Raw genomic sequence first — 15,577 nt, 5'->3', positions numbered from 1 at the left:
ATGAAATTTTCCACCCCTGAGTTTGAGCGGGTGCCCTCTTGTGGCCGAGGGTCCCTTGAGAAAGAAAATATCATTCCACTTCGACACGTTCCGTGAAGTACTTAAATGTTTCGATCATGTCTCCCCTCTCCCTACGTTCCTCGAGAGTGTAGAGCTGCAATTTGTTCAGTCTCTCTTCGTACGAGAGACCCTTGAGCCCCGAGATCATCCTGGTGGCCGTCCGCTGAACCGATTCAATTCTGCGCACATCTTTACTGTAATGTGGCCTCCAGAATTGCACACAGTACTCCAGATGAGGTCTCACCATGGCCCTGTACAACGGCATTATGACTTCAGGCTTTCGGCTGACGAAACTTCTGTTGATACAACCCAATATCTGCCTTGCCTTAGATGAAGCCTTCTCCACTTGATTGGCAGTTTTCATGTCTGCACTGATGATTACTCCTAAATCAAGCAGCATCGAAGGTAGGGATGGAATGTAAGAGAAAACGAGAGAAGAGACCAAGTAGGGGGAGGGGAGGAAGAGGGAGAGCAATAGGAGCGGGGTTAGAGTGGGAAATGAGTAGTTGCAGGTGGAAAGGGGTTAAAGGACCTGTTCGCGGAAAAGGTGCGTTTTGAGTAGTTTTCTGAAGCTAAGGTAGGTAGGGGCCTCGAGTACCAATTGGGCTAGCCAAGGGTTCAGCTTAGCCGCCTAGTAAGCAAAGGTTTTGTCAAGGAATCTTTTGAGGTGACATAATTTTATGGAGGGGAAGACAAACAACTGGATTCTGCGGGAGTTCTTGTTGGTGAGATTCAGAGTGAACTGTTGATTGAGGTAACTAGGTAAAAGGCCAAAAGCTGTTTTGTAGCAGAAGCAGGCGAATTTGAAGAAGACTCTGGATTCGAAAGGCAGCCAATGCAGTTGGTGGTAGAAAGGAGTGATGCCTCAGAGTCACTTAAGCGATTTACATTTAAGATATTATACAAGGGTAACCAATAATGTAGTTTGACTTTTCACTCCCTGGGTTTATTTATTCATTTCTTTTCTATCCCATCCTCCCCCAAAAGCCCACAATATACAGGTTACAGCCTGCCATAGTTACAGTACAAGGGATTACTGTTTTTAGGGAGAGAATTCTTTACAGTGGCTTGATTTGATCTAGTTTAGATTTCTTGGCGGCTTAGCTGGTTAAGTGGTTGCTCATTTCTTGCAGTAAGTATGGGACTAAGGGTCCCTTTTACTAAAGCTTAGTGCATGCTAACAGAATTAGCAAAGGTATAAAATGGGCTTCTCAGTATTAAGCACACCCTGAGCTTTATTAAAAGGGCTCCTACGTGTTTATCTGCAGCAGGGACTACATAGAAACCGTAAAGGCCAAATGGCCCATCCGCAGCATCCACTATCTCCTCCTCTCCCTATTGGCTAAGGCTCTTAACATTTGCATCTCCTCTTCCTATTGGCTAAGGCTCTTTCCACCTGCATTGTGAGGTCATAGAGCTTTATGGTTATAGAAACAGAGAAACCTGATGGCAGATAAAGGCCAAATGGCCCATCCGCAGCATCCACTATCTCCTCCTCTCCCTATTGGCTAAGGCTCTTAACATTTGCATCTCCTCTTCCTATTGGCTAAGGCTCTTTCCACCTGCATTGTGAGGTCATAGAGCTTTATGGTTATAGAAACAGAGAAACCTGATGGCAGATAAAGGCCAAATGGCCCATCCGCAGCATCCACTATCTCCTCCTCTCCCTATTGGCTAAGGCTCTTAACATTTGCATCTCCTCTTCCTATTGGCTAAGGCTCTTTCCACCTGCATTGTGAGGTCATAGAGCTTTATGGTTATAGAAACAGAGAAACCTGATGGCAGATAAAGGCCAAATGGCCCATCCACAGTAACCATTATCTCTTCCTCTTTCTAAGAGATCCCACGTACCTATCCCAGGCTCTTTTGAATTCAGACACAGTAATGCATTTGTGGCACTGTTCAGATATATAGAACAGAGAGACCCTACCCCATGGAGCTTACTACAGACTAGTCAAAGCATAGTGAAAAGAAAAACAGGCTTCAGGAAATGCATTTGCTATAGTCACACTAAATGCAACATAACAGAATATTTACAAAATCACTACAGTATAGTGCAACAATTGGTGAATAACAGACATAAATATATGTATAATATAAGATTAATAGTCTTTAAGCCTGTTACATTAACGGGTGCTAGAATAGATGTGTCTGTCTGCCTTTCTTTCTGTCTCTCTCTGTCCTTGGCCGCTGTCTGTGTGTCTTTCTCTCTCTCTCATTGGCCGCTGTTTGTCTTTCTGTCTCTTTCTCTCTCTCTCGTTGGCTGCTGTCTTTCTCTCCTTGGCCACTGTCTGTGTGTCTTTCTGTCTCCGTCTCTCTCTCTCGTTGGCCGCTGTCTGTCTGTCTCTTTCTCTCTCTCCTTGACCGCTGTCTGTCTTTCTGTCTCTTTCTCTCTCTCTCCTTGGCCGCTGTCTGTGTGTCTTTCTGTCTCCGTCTCTCTCTCTCTCTCTCATTGGCCGCTGTCTGTCTGTTTCTTTCTCTCTCTCCTTGGCCGCTGTCTGTCTTTCTGTCTCTTTCTCTCTCTCTCTCTCGTTGGCTGCTTTCTGTCTTTCTCTCCATGGCCACTGTCTTTCTGTCTCCGTCTCTCTCTCTCTCTCGTTGGCCACTGTCTGTCTGTCTCTTTCTCTCTCTCTCTCCTTGGCCGCTGTCTGTCTTTCTGTCTCTTTCTCTCTCTGTCGTTGGCTGCTTTCTGTCTTTCTCTCCTTGGCCGCTGTCTGTGTGTCTTTCTGTCTCCGTCTCTCTCTCTCTCTCGTTGGCCGCTGTTTGTCTGTCTCTTTTTAGAACCTGTGCAGTAAAGGCTACAGTTTTTAAAGAAATATTTTTGTATTGCTTTATGTTACAAACTGGTTAATTTAATGATTATGTGAACCACAAAAATATACCCCCCCTCTTTTTTTTTTTTTTATAACGCCGTGCAAGAGGTTTTTAGTGCTGGCCATGCTCTGCGCTGCTCCAACGCTCATAGGAACTCTATGACTGTCGGAGCAGCACAGGGCATTCAGCAAGCTGTCAAGCTCCATAAAATACTTGCTCCATTTTGTAAACGGGGGGGGGGGGGGGGGGGGAGGAAGGGGGGTTATTGTTGAACACACCAGTCACTACAGCTGCCGGATTGCCTTTGGTGTGTCCTTGCAGTAAGAAGATTACAGCATTTCTTGATCCAATTCAGTCTGAGCTCAGTGGATGTTGTCAAGTTTATCGCTGAAAAAAAAAGAACAATTTCCTCTTTACCGAATAAAGATCAATGGATGATTATTTAAAACCAGAAGCTGAGATACCTTTTATGAGGAACTGCTGGTTAGTGCTGCCAAATTCGCGATTTGAATTGATTCTCTGATTCACTTTGGGTGAATCGATTCGAATTGGTTTGCTATTGAAGAAAATCGGACTTACCGATTCATTGGTCCCCTTGCTACCGCCGCTTTTGCCCGGCCAGGGAGGAGAGGAGAGAGTCTTGCTGCCCCGATCTGCACCAGAGACCCATTCAGGCTTTCTCTCTGTTACCGGAGTCCTTGCTTCTGATGTAACTTCCGGTTCTGGAAACACGGAAGTTACATCGAAGAAAGGACTCCGGTGGCAGAGGGAAATCCTGAACGGATCACTGGTGCAGATCGGCAGCAGCAAGGCTCTCTTCTCCTCCCTGGCCGGGCAAAAGCGGCGGTAGCAAATGCAATTCACTACCCTGCCGCTACTCTGGGCGTCTTCTCTCCATTTGGCTGCCCAAGCAGAAACAGGAAGTTTTCACTGAGGGCGGTCCGCAGTGGAGAGAAGAGGCAAGGAGTAGTGGCAGGAGTGGATCACTACCGCCACCGGCAGACCTCTTCCCAGATGCATTCCTCCTACCAGACTCTCTTTGGGAAAGGTGCAGGGGTGTGGTGATGGTGGGGGCTTAGGAGTGCCATAAAAAAAAATAAAAAAGGTAGATGGAGGGAGAGGGGAGATGGGAAGTTGGTGGACTGGAGGAGAGATGGGGAGAAGATAGATGGGAGAAATGAACTTTGTGGAGGGGGGAGATGGACTTGGGGGAGATCATGGAGAGGGGAGATGGGGGAAGGATAGAAGAAATAGGGATCTAAAAACAGGAGTGGGAGAGAGATGGTGGACAATGGGAGGGAAGGAACAGAAAGGGAGAGAAGTTGGACACAAGGGATGTGTGATGGGGGGGGGATAGAGATACTGGATAGGAGGGTAGTTGGGAAAAGAAAGGGAGACATGGTGGACCTTGGGGTGGTGGGGAAGGAGAGAGAGATAAAGGATGAAAGGGTAATTCAGAAAAGGTGGATCTGTGGATGGAGACGAAAAAAAGGAAAGATACCAGACCTCCGGGGGAGGGAAGGGAAATGGAAGGGGAGGACAGAGATGGCAGATGGATGGTTAGCACAGAGAAAGAAGAAAGAAGGAGACCCTGGCAAGCAAGTTATCAGAAGACAACCAGAGCCTGAGACTAACAAGATTTGAATATTGACCAGACAACAAAAGGTAGAAAAAATAATTTTATTTTCTGTTTTGTGATTACAATATGTCAGATCTGAAACATGTATCCTGCCAGAGCTGGTGTTAGACCGTAAACGTGAGCTAGGATTGAACAGAGAGAGGAAAAGTCCTTTTTGATTTTTAATTTTGTTTAGACCACAGTGCCAGTGTAGGTAGGAGAAGGCAAAGTGGGTGAAGAGGCTATAAAATAAATCCACCAGGATATTTGAATATAACATCCACTTGGGCAGGAAAATCGAATTGAATCGATTCAATAGGCTGAATCTAATCAAATTTTTTTTTCTGAATCGGGCAGCACTATTGTTGGTTACCCTAATTATTAGGCAGAGGGAAATCCCTCCAGATAGCTTCAAAAGTACGTGTAAGACTCACAAAATTTAGACATTCAAAATGCTTCATGATCACGTCTACCTGAGCAGAGGGTAATTTTGTAAACAGCATGTGGGCCAGAAATGTGCTCAAGCTATGCTGCTTTTTTAAAAAGGCAGAATTGTTTATGAAAAAGGAAATTTTATAAAGGGAACTTAGGCAACTATCTCAGAAATGCCAGGCTGACCAGTTTCAGGCTGGAGATTTGGGGACAATCCTGAGTTTGAACTTATATCCCAAAGAGTGTGGGAGTTGTAGTGTCTGATCCTGACCATTGAAATTGGTGCAGCAAGACCACAATGAGGTGGTCAGAAATCCAGGACTATCAAAATCTCCAGCCTGGAACTGGATACCTTGGCCTCTGCCATCTACTTTTATAAAACTATTTCCACCCCATGGAAAAGTGACTTAAATCCCCAGGTCAGATATAATTGAATGTGTACAGCATATAAAATACCGGTGTGGGTCACAGCAGGAATGCTTCAGCTTCAGTCTGGGTAAACATATGCCCTGGCAGGCTGTCTGCACATTCTTTTACCCACAAACTCCTTTTTCATGCTTTGCCTTCTTTTCTGCATACAGAAAAAGCTTTTAAAACCACCCTCCATAAGACATAAGTAACAGATCATAAAACAAGCCATTAAAGGAAAACCATATACATCTTTCTAGATTGATAATGGGAATGTCGAGATTTGACCACATAACACCTTATCTCCAACAATTACATTGGTTGCCAGTTGCCTTCAGAATTCAGTACAAAGCAGCAATGATTTGTCACCAATTCCTTTACGGTACTATACCTGAACTATTCAAGACAAATACACTTCTCCCTCTATTCGCGGTTTCAATTATTCACGGTTTTTAGCTTGCTGGCTCCTCCCCCCAAATGACATCAGCTTGCCTAGAGAAATCGCTGATTCCCAGCACTTTCTTCACCGTGTTTTGCCTTTCCTTCAGGAACAGGCCAGGTCATCCGGCATATTATTCGCGGTTTCACCATATTCACGATGGTTTTTAATAGAAAACAGCAAATAACATATGAAAAAGTTATTTGCGGTTTTTCTGTATTTGCGGTTCTGTTAATACACTATTACAGCAAATATGGAGGGAGAAGTGTATGACTAACTCTCTACCAAACAGATCATCACACTCGGAAAATTCAGCCTTATTAAAGGCAAATGTTACTCCAAAGTACGTTGAGACCAGCTCAATGATCTTCTGTTGTACAGGGGTCAAATTGTGGAATTCTCTTGTGAGTCAAATACGGAAATGTGGTGAAAAAGGCACATTAAATCACTAAAAACAGAATTGTTTGTAAATGCCTTTCTCTAGATATTGATTCTTTATGACTCTTGATCTCTGAGCTCCCTAGGCCACCTTTGACATTGATCCCTCTGTTGTTGGCTCTCCAAGGATTTGTCTATTTATATTCATGAGTTTTTTTAGTTTATAAATTTACTAGTGTTTAAGCCCGTTACATTAATGGGTGCTAGAGTAGATGTCTGTCTGTCTGGGTTTTTTTTTTTCTTTGTCTCTCTCTCCTTGCACGCTGCCTGTCTGTCTGTCATTTTTTTCTGTCTGTGTCTCTCCCTATGTCCTTAGTGCCCCCTTCCCATATCCTTAGTACCCCTTCCTACGTCCTTAGTGCCCCAGTACCTCCTTCCTGTGTTCATAATGCCCCCAATGCCTCCTTCCTATGTCCTTAGTGCCTCCTTCCCATGTCCTTAGTGCCTCCAGTGCCTCTGTCCTGCTTAGTGCCCTCAGTGCATCCTATGTCCTTAGTGCCCTCAATGCCTCCATCCTATGTCCCCATCATTATCTTCCAGACTTTGTCCCACCCCCACCCCCTGAATTCCCATCCCCCTGAGCAGCATGTTTCCATTTAAACCCGGCACACCCGAAACCCCCGTTGACCCTTCCAACCGACCCTCCCACCGCTAGATGGTCGACAAACCTCCCAGCTCCAGCAGCGTCCGAGACACAGTACACATGCTGCTTCGCAGTCTTCTACTGCCCTAATTTCCTCTGCCGTGTCTCTGATGATGTCATCAGTGACGCGGCAGAGGAAATCAGGCCAGTAGAAGGATGCGAAGCAGCGTGTTTACTGTGCCTCGGACGCTGCTGGAGCTGGGAGGTTTGTGTTCGTCTCGCGGTGGGAGGGTTGGCTGGGAGGATCAACGGGGGTTTCGGGTGTGCCAGGTAGGGTCGGTGCCGGTGGGGGGAGTCGAGGCGTGTTACCTGCCGCTGGTCCTTAGAATAGAAGAACAACACGCACATGTGTACTCTTACCTGCCACAGACCTACAGATCAGGGAACACGGCGATAAGAGTGCGCATACGCACTTAGCGTTTTATTATTGTTTATTCAAATTTTTGATTAAACGCTTTTTCGATACTACAAAGCGTTGAACAAGGTTTAAAATAATATTTAAACAAATTTAACAATTAAGACATATCTTTATATAAAAAATTACTAGACTGACGGCAATTACATACAGGGTAATTACGGACCTGAAGGCCCCTAAACACAAATAGGAAGGGGGGAGAAATACAATTGATATAGAAAATGTGAGAAACATTTATGGTAAACACAAAAGGGACTGGGAAATTGAATGTAAAAAACAAGAATAGATTAATCTCTAAGTTTTAGTTAATCAATTAAAAGCATCTTTAAAAAGAAAGCACTTTAAATTACTTTTAAAATTTTTTAATTTTTTTTCCATTTTTAAATCTAAAGGAAGAGTATTCCAGATCATAGGGGCTGTCACAGAGAAAATGGAGGTGCGACGAGTACCAATTATTTTTAAAGATGGAATGTTAAGATTGTATTGAGAGATAGATCTTAAAGCTCTCGGCGGGTCATATGGGATCAAAAGTCTGTCTATGAATACTGGTGTATTGGTCTGCAAAGTTTTGAATGTCAATAGGGCAATTTTATAAGTTACCCTGTGTGAAACAGGCAACCAGTGGGCTTTTTGAAGCAAAGGGGTGACATGATCAAATTTCTTTGCGCCAGAGATTATCTTATAGTAGATGTATGTATTATCAAGTAAACTGTTTAGGTTTTAGACGGTATAGAAATTTTTTTAATAAGTAACAAATATATCATAGACTTTTTAATGAAACATTTTGGGCGTTGGAAGATGCCATGAGTGTGTTTGAAGAAGGAAGATAGAGCACCGTCAATCTTTAAGAAGTATACATATTCCTTTTCATCTTTTGTCTGACTCTTTTTTTTTCTCTCTCTCTCTGGTACAATTTCTAAGTTTTGTCTTTTTGTCCACCTTCCTCAAGGTTGTGAAGATTTAAAAGACCCAGGCATTGTCCAAGTCTGTGCTCACCTTTCAAGAGAATCAGGCCACTGGGGGAAGTGACTGCAGGTTGCTATGAATCTGGAGCCGGTCAAGCCTGAAATTAAATCTGCCACCAGGGTCACTGGCGGGCCTGCCACCCCAAGGAAAGGGCCCCCCAAATTCAAACAGAGGCAAACCAGACAGTTTAAGAGCAAGCCACCAAAGAAAGGGATACAAGGGTAAGAGTAAACACAAGAAGTAATAATAATTTTATTTTATATACCGCCATACCCAAAAAGTTCTAGGCGGTTCACAACAATTAATTGTAATACAAACAATGCAAATCATTGAGAATCAACAAGTTATGTGCATGCAATATAGGAAAAATACATACATGCCATTTAAAAAGGGTACAACAATCTTAAAAAAGAATTTAAAAAGTTATAATGATAAAATATGTTAAGAATCCAGCCTGCTAAATAATGTTATCTGCTTTCTAAAATCAAGATAAGAAGAGACATCCAGCACAATTCTTTTAAAGAACCTTTTGTAATGACTAATTTTAATGAGGGAAAAGCAAATTCTTTGCGACCTCTTAGGGAAGGCTGGAACAAGCATGCTGACATTCCTGATGGCCTGGCTCTTCTTGGGGGCCAAGCAAGGAAGTACAAATCCTGGCTCCTCGGCAACCAAACTCCTCTGTCTTTGAATTCAATACGTAGCGAACTATCCTCCACAAGAGAAAAATTTCATCAAAGAGATTCTCAGTATGTGCAGAGTTAAAGGATAAAAAGCAGAATGAATTACATTATTTAGTGTTTTCTAACTCCTGGTACAAAAGTGATACAGCAGTGAGTCAGGCCATCTGTCTTTCTGTCCATCAATTGAGAACCTGTAACATTTGCTAAACGGCACTGGCCAAGTCAAAATGTGAGGCAAATGTCCGCCATGGTCCTTTAAGGTAAACTATTTGTTTGGAGGAATAGAACATACATAAGACCCTTCCATAAACATTCAAAGGAAGGGTCTGCTTCAGAATTCCCATAAAACAACTAGCACAAGACAGGTTTCATAGTAAATACTCATTTCAGGACAAGGGCACAGATGACACTTATTAAGTGTATGTTACAGAGAAAAGCTGAGCCTTATATGAATCACTGGTTGTCTTTCTGCAGGTTTGGAGATGACATTCCTGGAATGGAGGGCCTAGGGACAGGTATAAGAATTTTTATTGTGTCATAGTTTTTAAAGAATGAGAACAACTTCAAAGGAAGAAAGACAGAGAAACCCATATACCTTTAAAATTGCTTGTAATGTTAGTTGTTCCCTCCAATCCTGAAGGCTTTAAGAGCCTCTAGTCCAGGGCTGCAATCCAGAGTTTTTCAGGATTGCATGAGATCTATTTCCATGCACCACCTTCATATTAATTGTGCAAACCTGACTGGGTTGTGGCCCTCAAGGACCATGGCTGCCTACCCCCGTCCTAGTAGCTGATATCAGATCTGCAGCTGCAATGAGTAGCAGGTTTCCTACTGGCTGAACCAGGAGTTCTCAACTCAGTCCTCGTGACACACAAGCCAGTCAGGTCAGGAAGGCCTTTATGGATTTATGTATATGAATACATGAGAGAAATTTGCTTGCACTGCATCCATTGTATGCAAATGTATCTCATGCATATTCATTGTGGATATCCTGAAAATGAGACCGGCTGTGGAATATCCAGGACAGATTTGGGGAGCCCTGGTCTATTGTTTTCCAACCCTAAGCGTTCACTGTTCCTGTTGAGAGTGAACATATTAAACTGTGTTACAAACTCTTGTGGCTAGCTCAGTCTTTAAGGAAATAAATCCCTTATTAATCAAAAAGGACCAACCTCTCTCGCTGAAGACGATCAGCTGTTCATGGTTGATTTTCTCATGGTGGACACAGAAGTGGGATCCCTCACAGCCCTTTACGTGTTAGTTTTCCATCCTTTCCTGGATGATTAAGTCCATTTCCTCTATGGATTTCCTAAGCTTGATCAGTCAGAGAATTTATAGACCCAAATCTATTCAGTGACCCGTCAAAAGTGCACCGGACTTTGGCGCACCGACAATTGCATGCAAGACGTATGCATACCGCCGGTCCTGCCACTTTAAAGCCTTACTGTTAGCGTTGTGAGAGGTGGGGGGGAACCCCCCACTACATGTACAAGTCCTCGTGCCCCCAAAACTGAAAAATTGCCAACCACTGAACATTGAAAGGAAAAGGAAAGTTTTCGGTGTACTTGGGGAGTGCAAGGACTTGTACATGTACTTGGGGTTCCCCCCAAACCCCCGTCATAGCACTAACTGTAAGGCTTTAAAGCGGTGGGACCGGTGGTGCGCAATTGTCAGCAAATCTTTGTCCGAGCACTTTTGTCCTGCGTTCAATTGTTACGGTACCATCTATTCAGCTAGGTAATGCTGTTTGCGTACATGTACAACCTTTACTAGTCTTGAATAATATTCTGTCCTTTTGTTTCAGATATCACTGTGATCTGCCCATGGGAAGCCTTCAGCCACTTGGAGCTCCATGAACTGGCACAGTACGGCATCATCTAAGAGTCTCGGAGCAACACGATGTTCAGCCTTTCTGTACCTGTTTTTCTATGAGTTGCTGACTAAGAGCAATTTGTAGGTTGTACCTGAATAAAGCCATGGCTGCTCAAAGCATTTGATCTAAAACAGGAGTCTCAATCTCCGGTCCTTGAGGGCAGCAATCCAGTGGGTTTTCTGGATCCCCTAATGAATATGCATACATACAAAAAGAGCTATATTCCATAAATACACAGTTTATTAAATCACAATTCATATGTCAATATTACACTATCCTCATCTGCACAAGCCTCAAACACTTTAAAATCATAAGTGTTTGAGGCTTGTACAGTTAAGGCAGAGTTTACAGGAATGGGGCAGAGATAGGGACAGCGACAAAACTCGTGGGCACAGACTGAGGAAGGTAAAATTATGGTCTTACCTGTTAATTTTCTTTCCTTTAGAAGCAGATGAATCCAGAGACTAGTGGGTATAGCTCACATCGACCAGCAGGTGGAGATAGAGAACTGATTACCAGTTGGCCTTAAAGCCTGGTGTTCCTCCTGTTGATTCAGTTATGCACTTTGCCCAAGCATCCCGAAAGGAGAATGAGCATCCACAAAACTTCATTCCAGTAGAAAATGTGCCCCTCAGCAATGAAATAATACAATTACCAACCATATCCCAACTAAACAAATAAACAAACACCCTACACACAGACAGTGCACTTGGGGAGGGGCTCTGGATTCATCTGCTGCTTCTAAAGGAAAGAAAATTAACAGGTAAGACCATAATTTTACCTTCCATAGCAAAGCAGCAGATGAATCCAGAGACTAGTGGGATGTAGCAAAGCAAACTCAAACCGGGTGGGACGCCAATGCCGCCTCTGCCAGCACTGCAGCGCCAAAACTTGCCTCCGAACGGGCCGCTACGTCTAAACGGTAATGCTTTGAAAAGGTATTTCCCGACGACCAAGTGGCCGCCCGGCAAATTTCCTCTAAAGACATCCCCCCGGACTCCGCCCAAGACGTAGCCAATGCCCGAGTGGAATGAGCATGAAGGTGCTCCGGTACTTTCTTCCCTGTCAACACATAAGCCGAAGCAATAGTTTCCTTGACCCAACGCGCAATGGACGCTTTAGATGCCGCCATCCCCTTGTTTTTACCCGCGAACAACATGAAGAGATGGTCCGACCTACGAAAATCATTCGTCACCCCCAAATAATGGAGAAGCATACGTCGTACATCCAGTAGACGCAAAGACAAAAATCGTTTTCCCCAATGCTCCTTCCGGAAGGATGGGAGGAACAAACTCTGGTTCACATGAAAGGAAGAAATAACCTTAGGCAGGAAGGACGGCACCGTACGCACCGACACCCCAGTTTCCGAAAAACGTAAAAAGGGTTCTCTGCAAGAAAGCGCCTGTAGTTCCGATACTCGCCTTGCCGAAGCCATCGCCACCAAAAACACTGTTTTCAGCGTGACATCTTTCAAAGTGGCCGCTGACAGGGGCTCAAAAGGTGCCCCCTGCAACCTCCCAAGGACGAGTTTAAGGTTCCATGTTGGACAAATTCGCTTTACCGGCGGGCAGATATGGTGAACCCCCTTGAGGAAACGGACCACGTCCGGCTGTGAAGCAAGCGTCGAGCGAGCCACCCGGCCCCTGTAACAGGCAATGGCCGCCACCTGAACCTTTAAAGAGTTATAGGCTAACCCTTTCTCTACGCCCTCCTGCAGGAAAGCAAGAATAGCCGGCAGAGATGCATGGAAGGGCGCAATTCCCTGTCGTCCGCACCATGCATCAAAAATCTTCCAGACTCTCGCATAGGAGGCCGAAGTCGAAATTTTCTTAGCTTTAAGCAGGGTGGCAATCACCTGTTCTGAATAGCCCTTCTTTTTTAGCCTTGACCGCTCAATAGCCAGGCCGTAAGACCAAAGCGGGCCGGATCTTCCATCAAGATTGGACCCTGAGTTAGTAAGTCCGGAGTTACCTGGAACGTTACCCGATCGCCTACAGAAAGCTGAATCAGATCTGCGTACCACGGCCGACGCGGCCAATCCGGAGCCACCAGGATCACTCTGCCGTGAAAGCGAGAGATGCGTTGTAACACCCGACCTATTATGGGCCAAGGCGGGAACACATACAGAAGGGAATTTGGAGGCCATGGGAGAGCTAACGCGTCCACCCCCTCCGAGCCCTTCTCCTTGCGTCTGCTGAAGAACCGAGGCAACTTCGCATTGCGGGACGAGGCCATGAGATCCATCTCTGGCAACCCCCAACGACGGACTAGCAGGCCGAACGCTCGAGCAGACAACTCCCACTCGCCCGGATCTAGAAGATTTCTGCTGAGGAAGTCCGCTTGCATGTTTTCGTGACCTGCAATGTGTGCCGCCGACAGAAGCGGAACATGCCCCTCTGCCCACCGAAACAATCTTCTTGCCTCTTCGGCCAACTGCGGACTCCGGGTGCCCCCCTGACGATTGACATATGCGACCGCCGTGACACTGTCCGAAAAGATCCTGGTCGGCCTGTCCTGAATCAGTGACTGAAAAGCCCGCAGCGCCAGCCTGATCGCTCTTAATTCCAGCAAATTGATGGGCCACTGGGCCTCCTGGAAGGACCACACCCCCTGCACTGAAGTTTGCAGGCACTGGGCCCCCCAGCCCCGCAGACTGGCATCCGTTGTAACTACCACCCAGTCCGGCATGGCCAACGGCATGCCCCTCCAAAGATGCAACTCGTGGAGCCACCAGTGCATGCTGCGAGCTGCTCGAAGACTCCATTGGAGACGCACATTGTAGTTCAGAGAAGCTGGGGACCAGCGAGAGAGCAGAGACTGTTGTAAGGGCCTCATGTGGCACCGAGCCCAGGGGACCACCTCCAGAGTCGCCACCATGGAGCCCAGAACCTGTACATAATCCCAAACTCGAGGTCTGGCCGACCCAAGAAGTAGGCAAATCTGAGCCTGCAATTTCTCCCCCCGGTCTCGGGGTAGAAACACTTTCCCCAGAGCCGTGTCGAACCGCACCCCCAGATGCACCAACGACTGCGACGGGGACAGAAAACTCTTGGGAAAGTTGACAATCCACCCCAACGACTGAAGGAGAGAGATTACTCTCTGAGTTACCGACAAACTCTCCTGTCTGGACGAGGCGCGGATCAACCAGTCGTCTAAGTAAGGGTGTACCCGAATCCCTTCCTTGCGTAGAAAGGCGGCTACCACCACCATGACTTTGGAAAAGGTGCGGGGAGCCGTTGCCAGGCCAAAGGGCATTGCCCGAAACTGATAATGCTGGCCAAGAATCGCAAACCGCAGATACCGCTGATGCGGAGGCCAGATCGGGATATGGAGGTACGCCTCCTTGAGATCGAGGGACGTGAGGAACTCTCCCGGTCTTACAGCCGCAATAACCGAGCGTACCGTCTCCATCCGGAAATGGCGAACACTGAGAAATCTGTTGACCCCTTTGAGATCCAGCACCGGTCTGAATGACCCCCCCTTCTTTGGTACAATGAAGTAAAGGGAATATATACCGCGGCCTACCTCTTCCAGGGGCACCGGTACCACCGCCCCCAGATCGAGCAGCACCTGAAGAGTCATGCGGACCGCGTCTCCCTTGGCCGCCCCATTGCACGGGGACACCAAGAAAGAATCTACGACGGGAGAGGCGAACTCCAACTTGTACCCTTCTTGAACAATGTCCAACACCCACTGATCTGCCGTGATTGTGGCCCACTCCGCCCGGAACGCCGAAAGCCGGCCCCCTAAGGGAAAGGCGGAGGGAGCCAAGCCCCCGTCATTGTGGAGTGCGATTGACTGGGGTACGTGTTGGCTGCCCTGAAGAGGGTTTCGTCGTACGAAAGGAACCCCTCTGCTGAAACCTAGGTCTCGAAGCAGAGAACGAACCAGATGCAGATCTGAAGAAAGGTTTACCAGACCTGGATCGCCTAACATCCCTGAAGCGCGGTCTAGACGATGAGGACCTCACCGGGGGCCTAGCCCTATCCTCCGGTTAACGCTGAGTTTTGGTATCTCCAAAATCTTTCACCAGTTTATCTAAATCTTCTCCAAACAATAAACCCCCTTTAAAAGGGAGTCTCACCAGCCGAAGCTTGGATGCTGCATCTGCCGCCCAATGACGGAGCCATAAGGATCTGCGTGATACCACCGAAAGAGACATCTGTTTCGCAGACGCCCGAATAATATCATATAAGGAGTCTGCCAAATAAGCCAAGCCTGACTCCAAATCAGCCAGCTCCGAAGGGACAGAACCCCCAGACTCCATTAAATTATCGGTCATCCCTTGCGACCACTGCAGACATGCTCGCGCCGCATAAGAGCTGCAGATTGCGGCCTGTAAGGTAACCGCAGCTACTTCAAAGGACATCTTTAGTGAAGATTCAATCTTCCTATCCTGCGCATCCTTCAATGTAACCCCCCCTTCCACTGGTAAGGTAGTCTTTTTGGTTACCGCTGCCACCAAAGCGTCCACCCTGGGTAACCTAAACTTATCCAGTTCAGTCGGGTCAACCGGATACAAGAGCCGCATGGCTTTTGCCACTCTTAAACTGGCCTCCGGCGTATCCCATTGCGCCGAGATCAGCTCCTGCATGGCTTCATGCACCGGAAAGGACATAGGTGGCCTACGTGTACCTGCCATCAGGGGGTTACCCGACACCTTAGCATCTGCCTGAGAATATTCAACCCCTGCAAAGCCTCAGAAATCAAGGAAGCCAGTTCCTCTCTATGAAACAGACAGAGAGCTGACAGATCATCAACTTCCCTACCCGGGGGATCCTATGCTTC

General features: G+C 46.3%; 1 protein-coding gene across 2 annotated transcripts in view; it reads left to right on the top strand.

The window, feature by feature from the left end:
- Positions 1-11,020, top strand: part of LOC117367869 (retinal rod rhodopsin-sensitive cGMP 3',5'-cyclic phosphodiesterase subunit gamma) — a 58,257-nt gene extending 47,237 nt beyond the window's left edge. For both annotated transcript variants that reach the window (XM_033960912.1, XM_033960911.1), the window contains 3 exons: positions 8,217-8,454; positions 9,391-9,431; positions 10,721-11,020. In XM_033960912.1, the coding sequence (XP_033816803.1) occupies positions 8,309-8,454; positions 9,391-9,431; positions 10,721-10,797 (264 nt within the window). In that variant the 5' untranslated portion in view covers positions 8,217-8,308 and the 3' untranslated portion in view covers positions 10,798-11,020. The remainder of the gene's footprint in view (positions 1-8,216; positions 8,455-9,390; positions 9,432-10,720) is intronic.
- The last annotated feature ends 4,557 nt before the right edge of the window (positions 11,021-15,577 follow it).

The sequence above is a fragment of the Geotrypetes seraphini genome, chromosome 10 (genome assembly GCF_902459505.1).
Source record: "Geotrypetes seraphini chromosome 10, aGeoSer1.1, whole genome shotgun sequence".
Classification (NCBI taxonomy): domain Eukaryota; kingdom Metazoa; phylum Chordata; class Amphibia; order Gymnophiona; family Dermophiidae; genus Geotrypetes; species Geotrypetes seraphini.
Note: the sequence above shows the minus strand (reverse complement) of the source record. Positions and strands in the feature narration are given on the sequence as shown.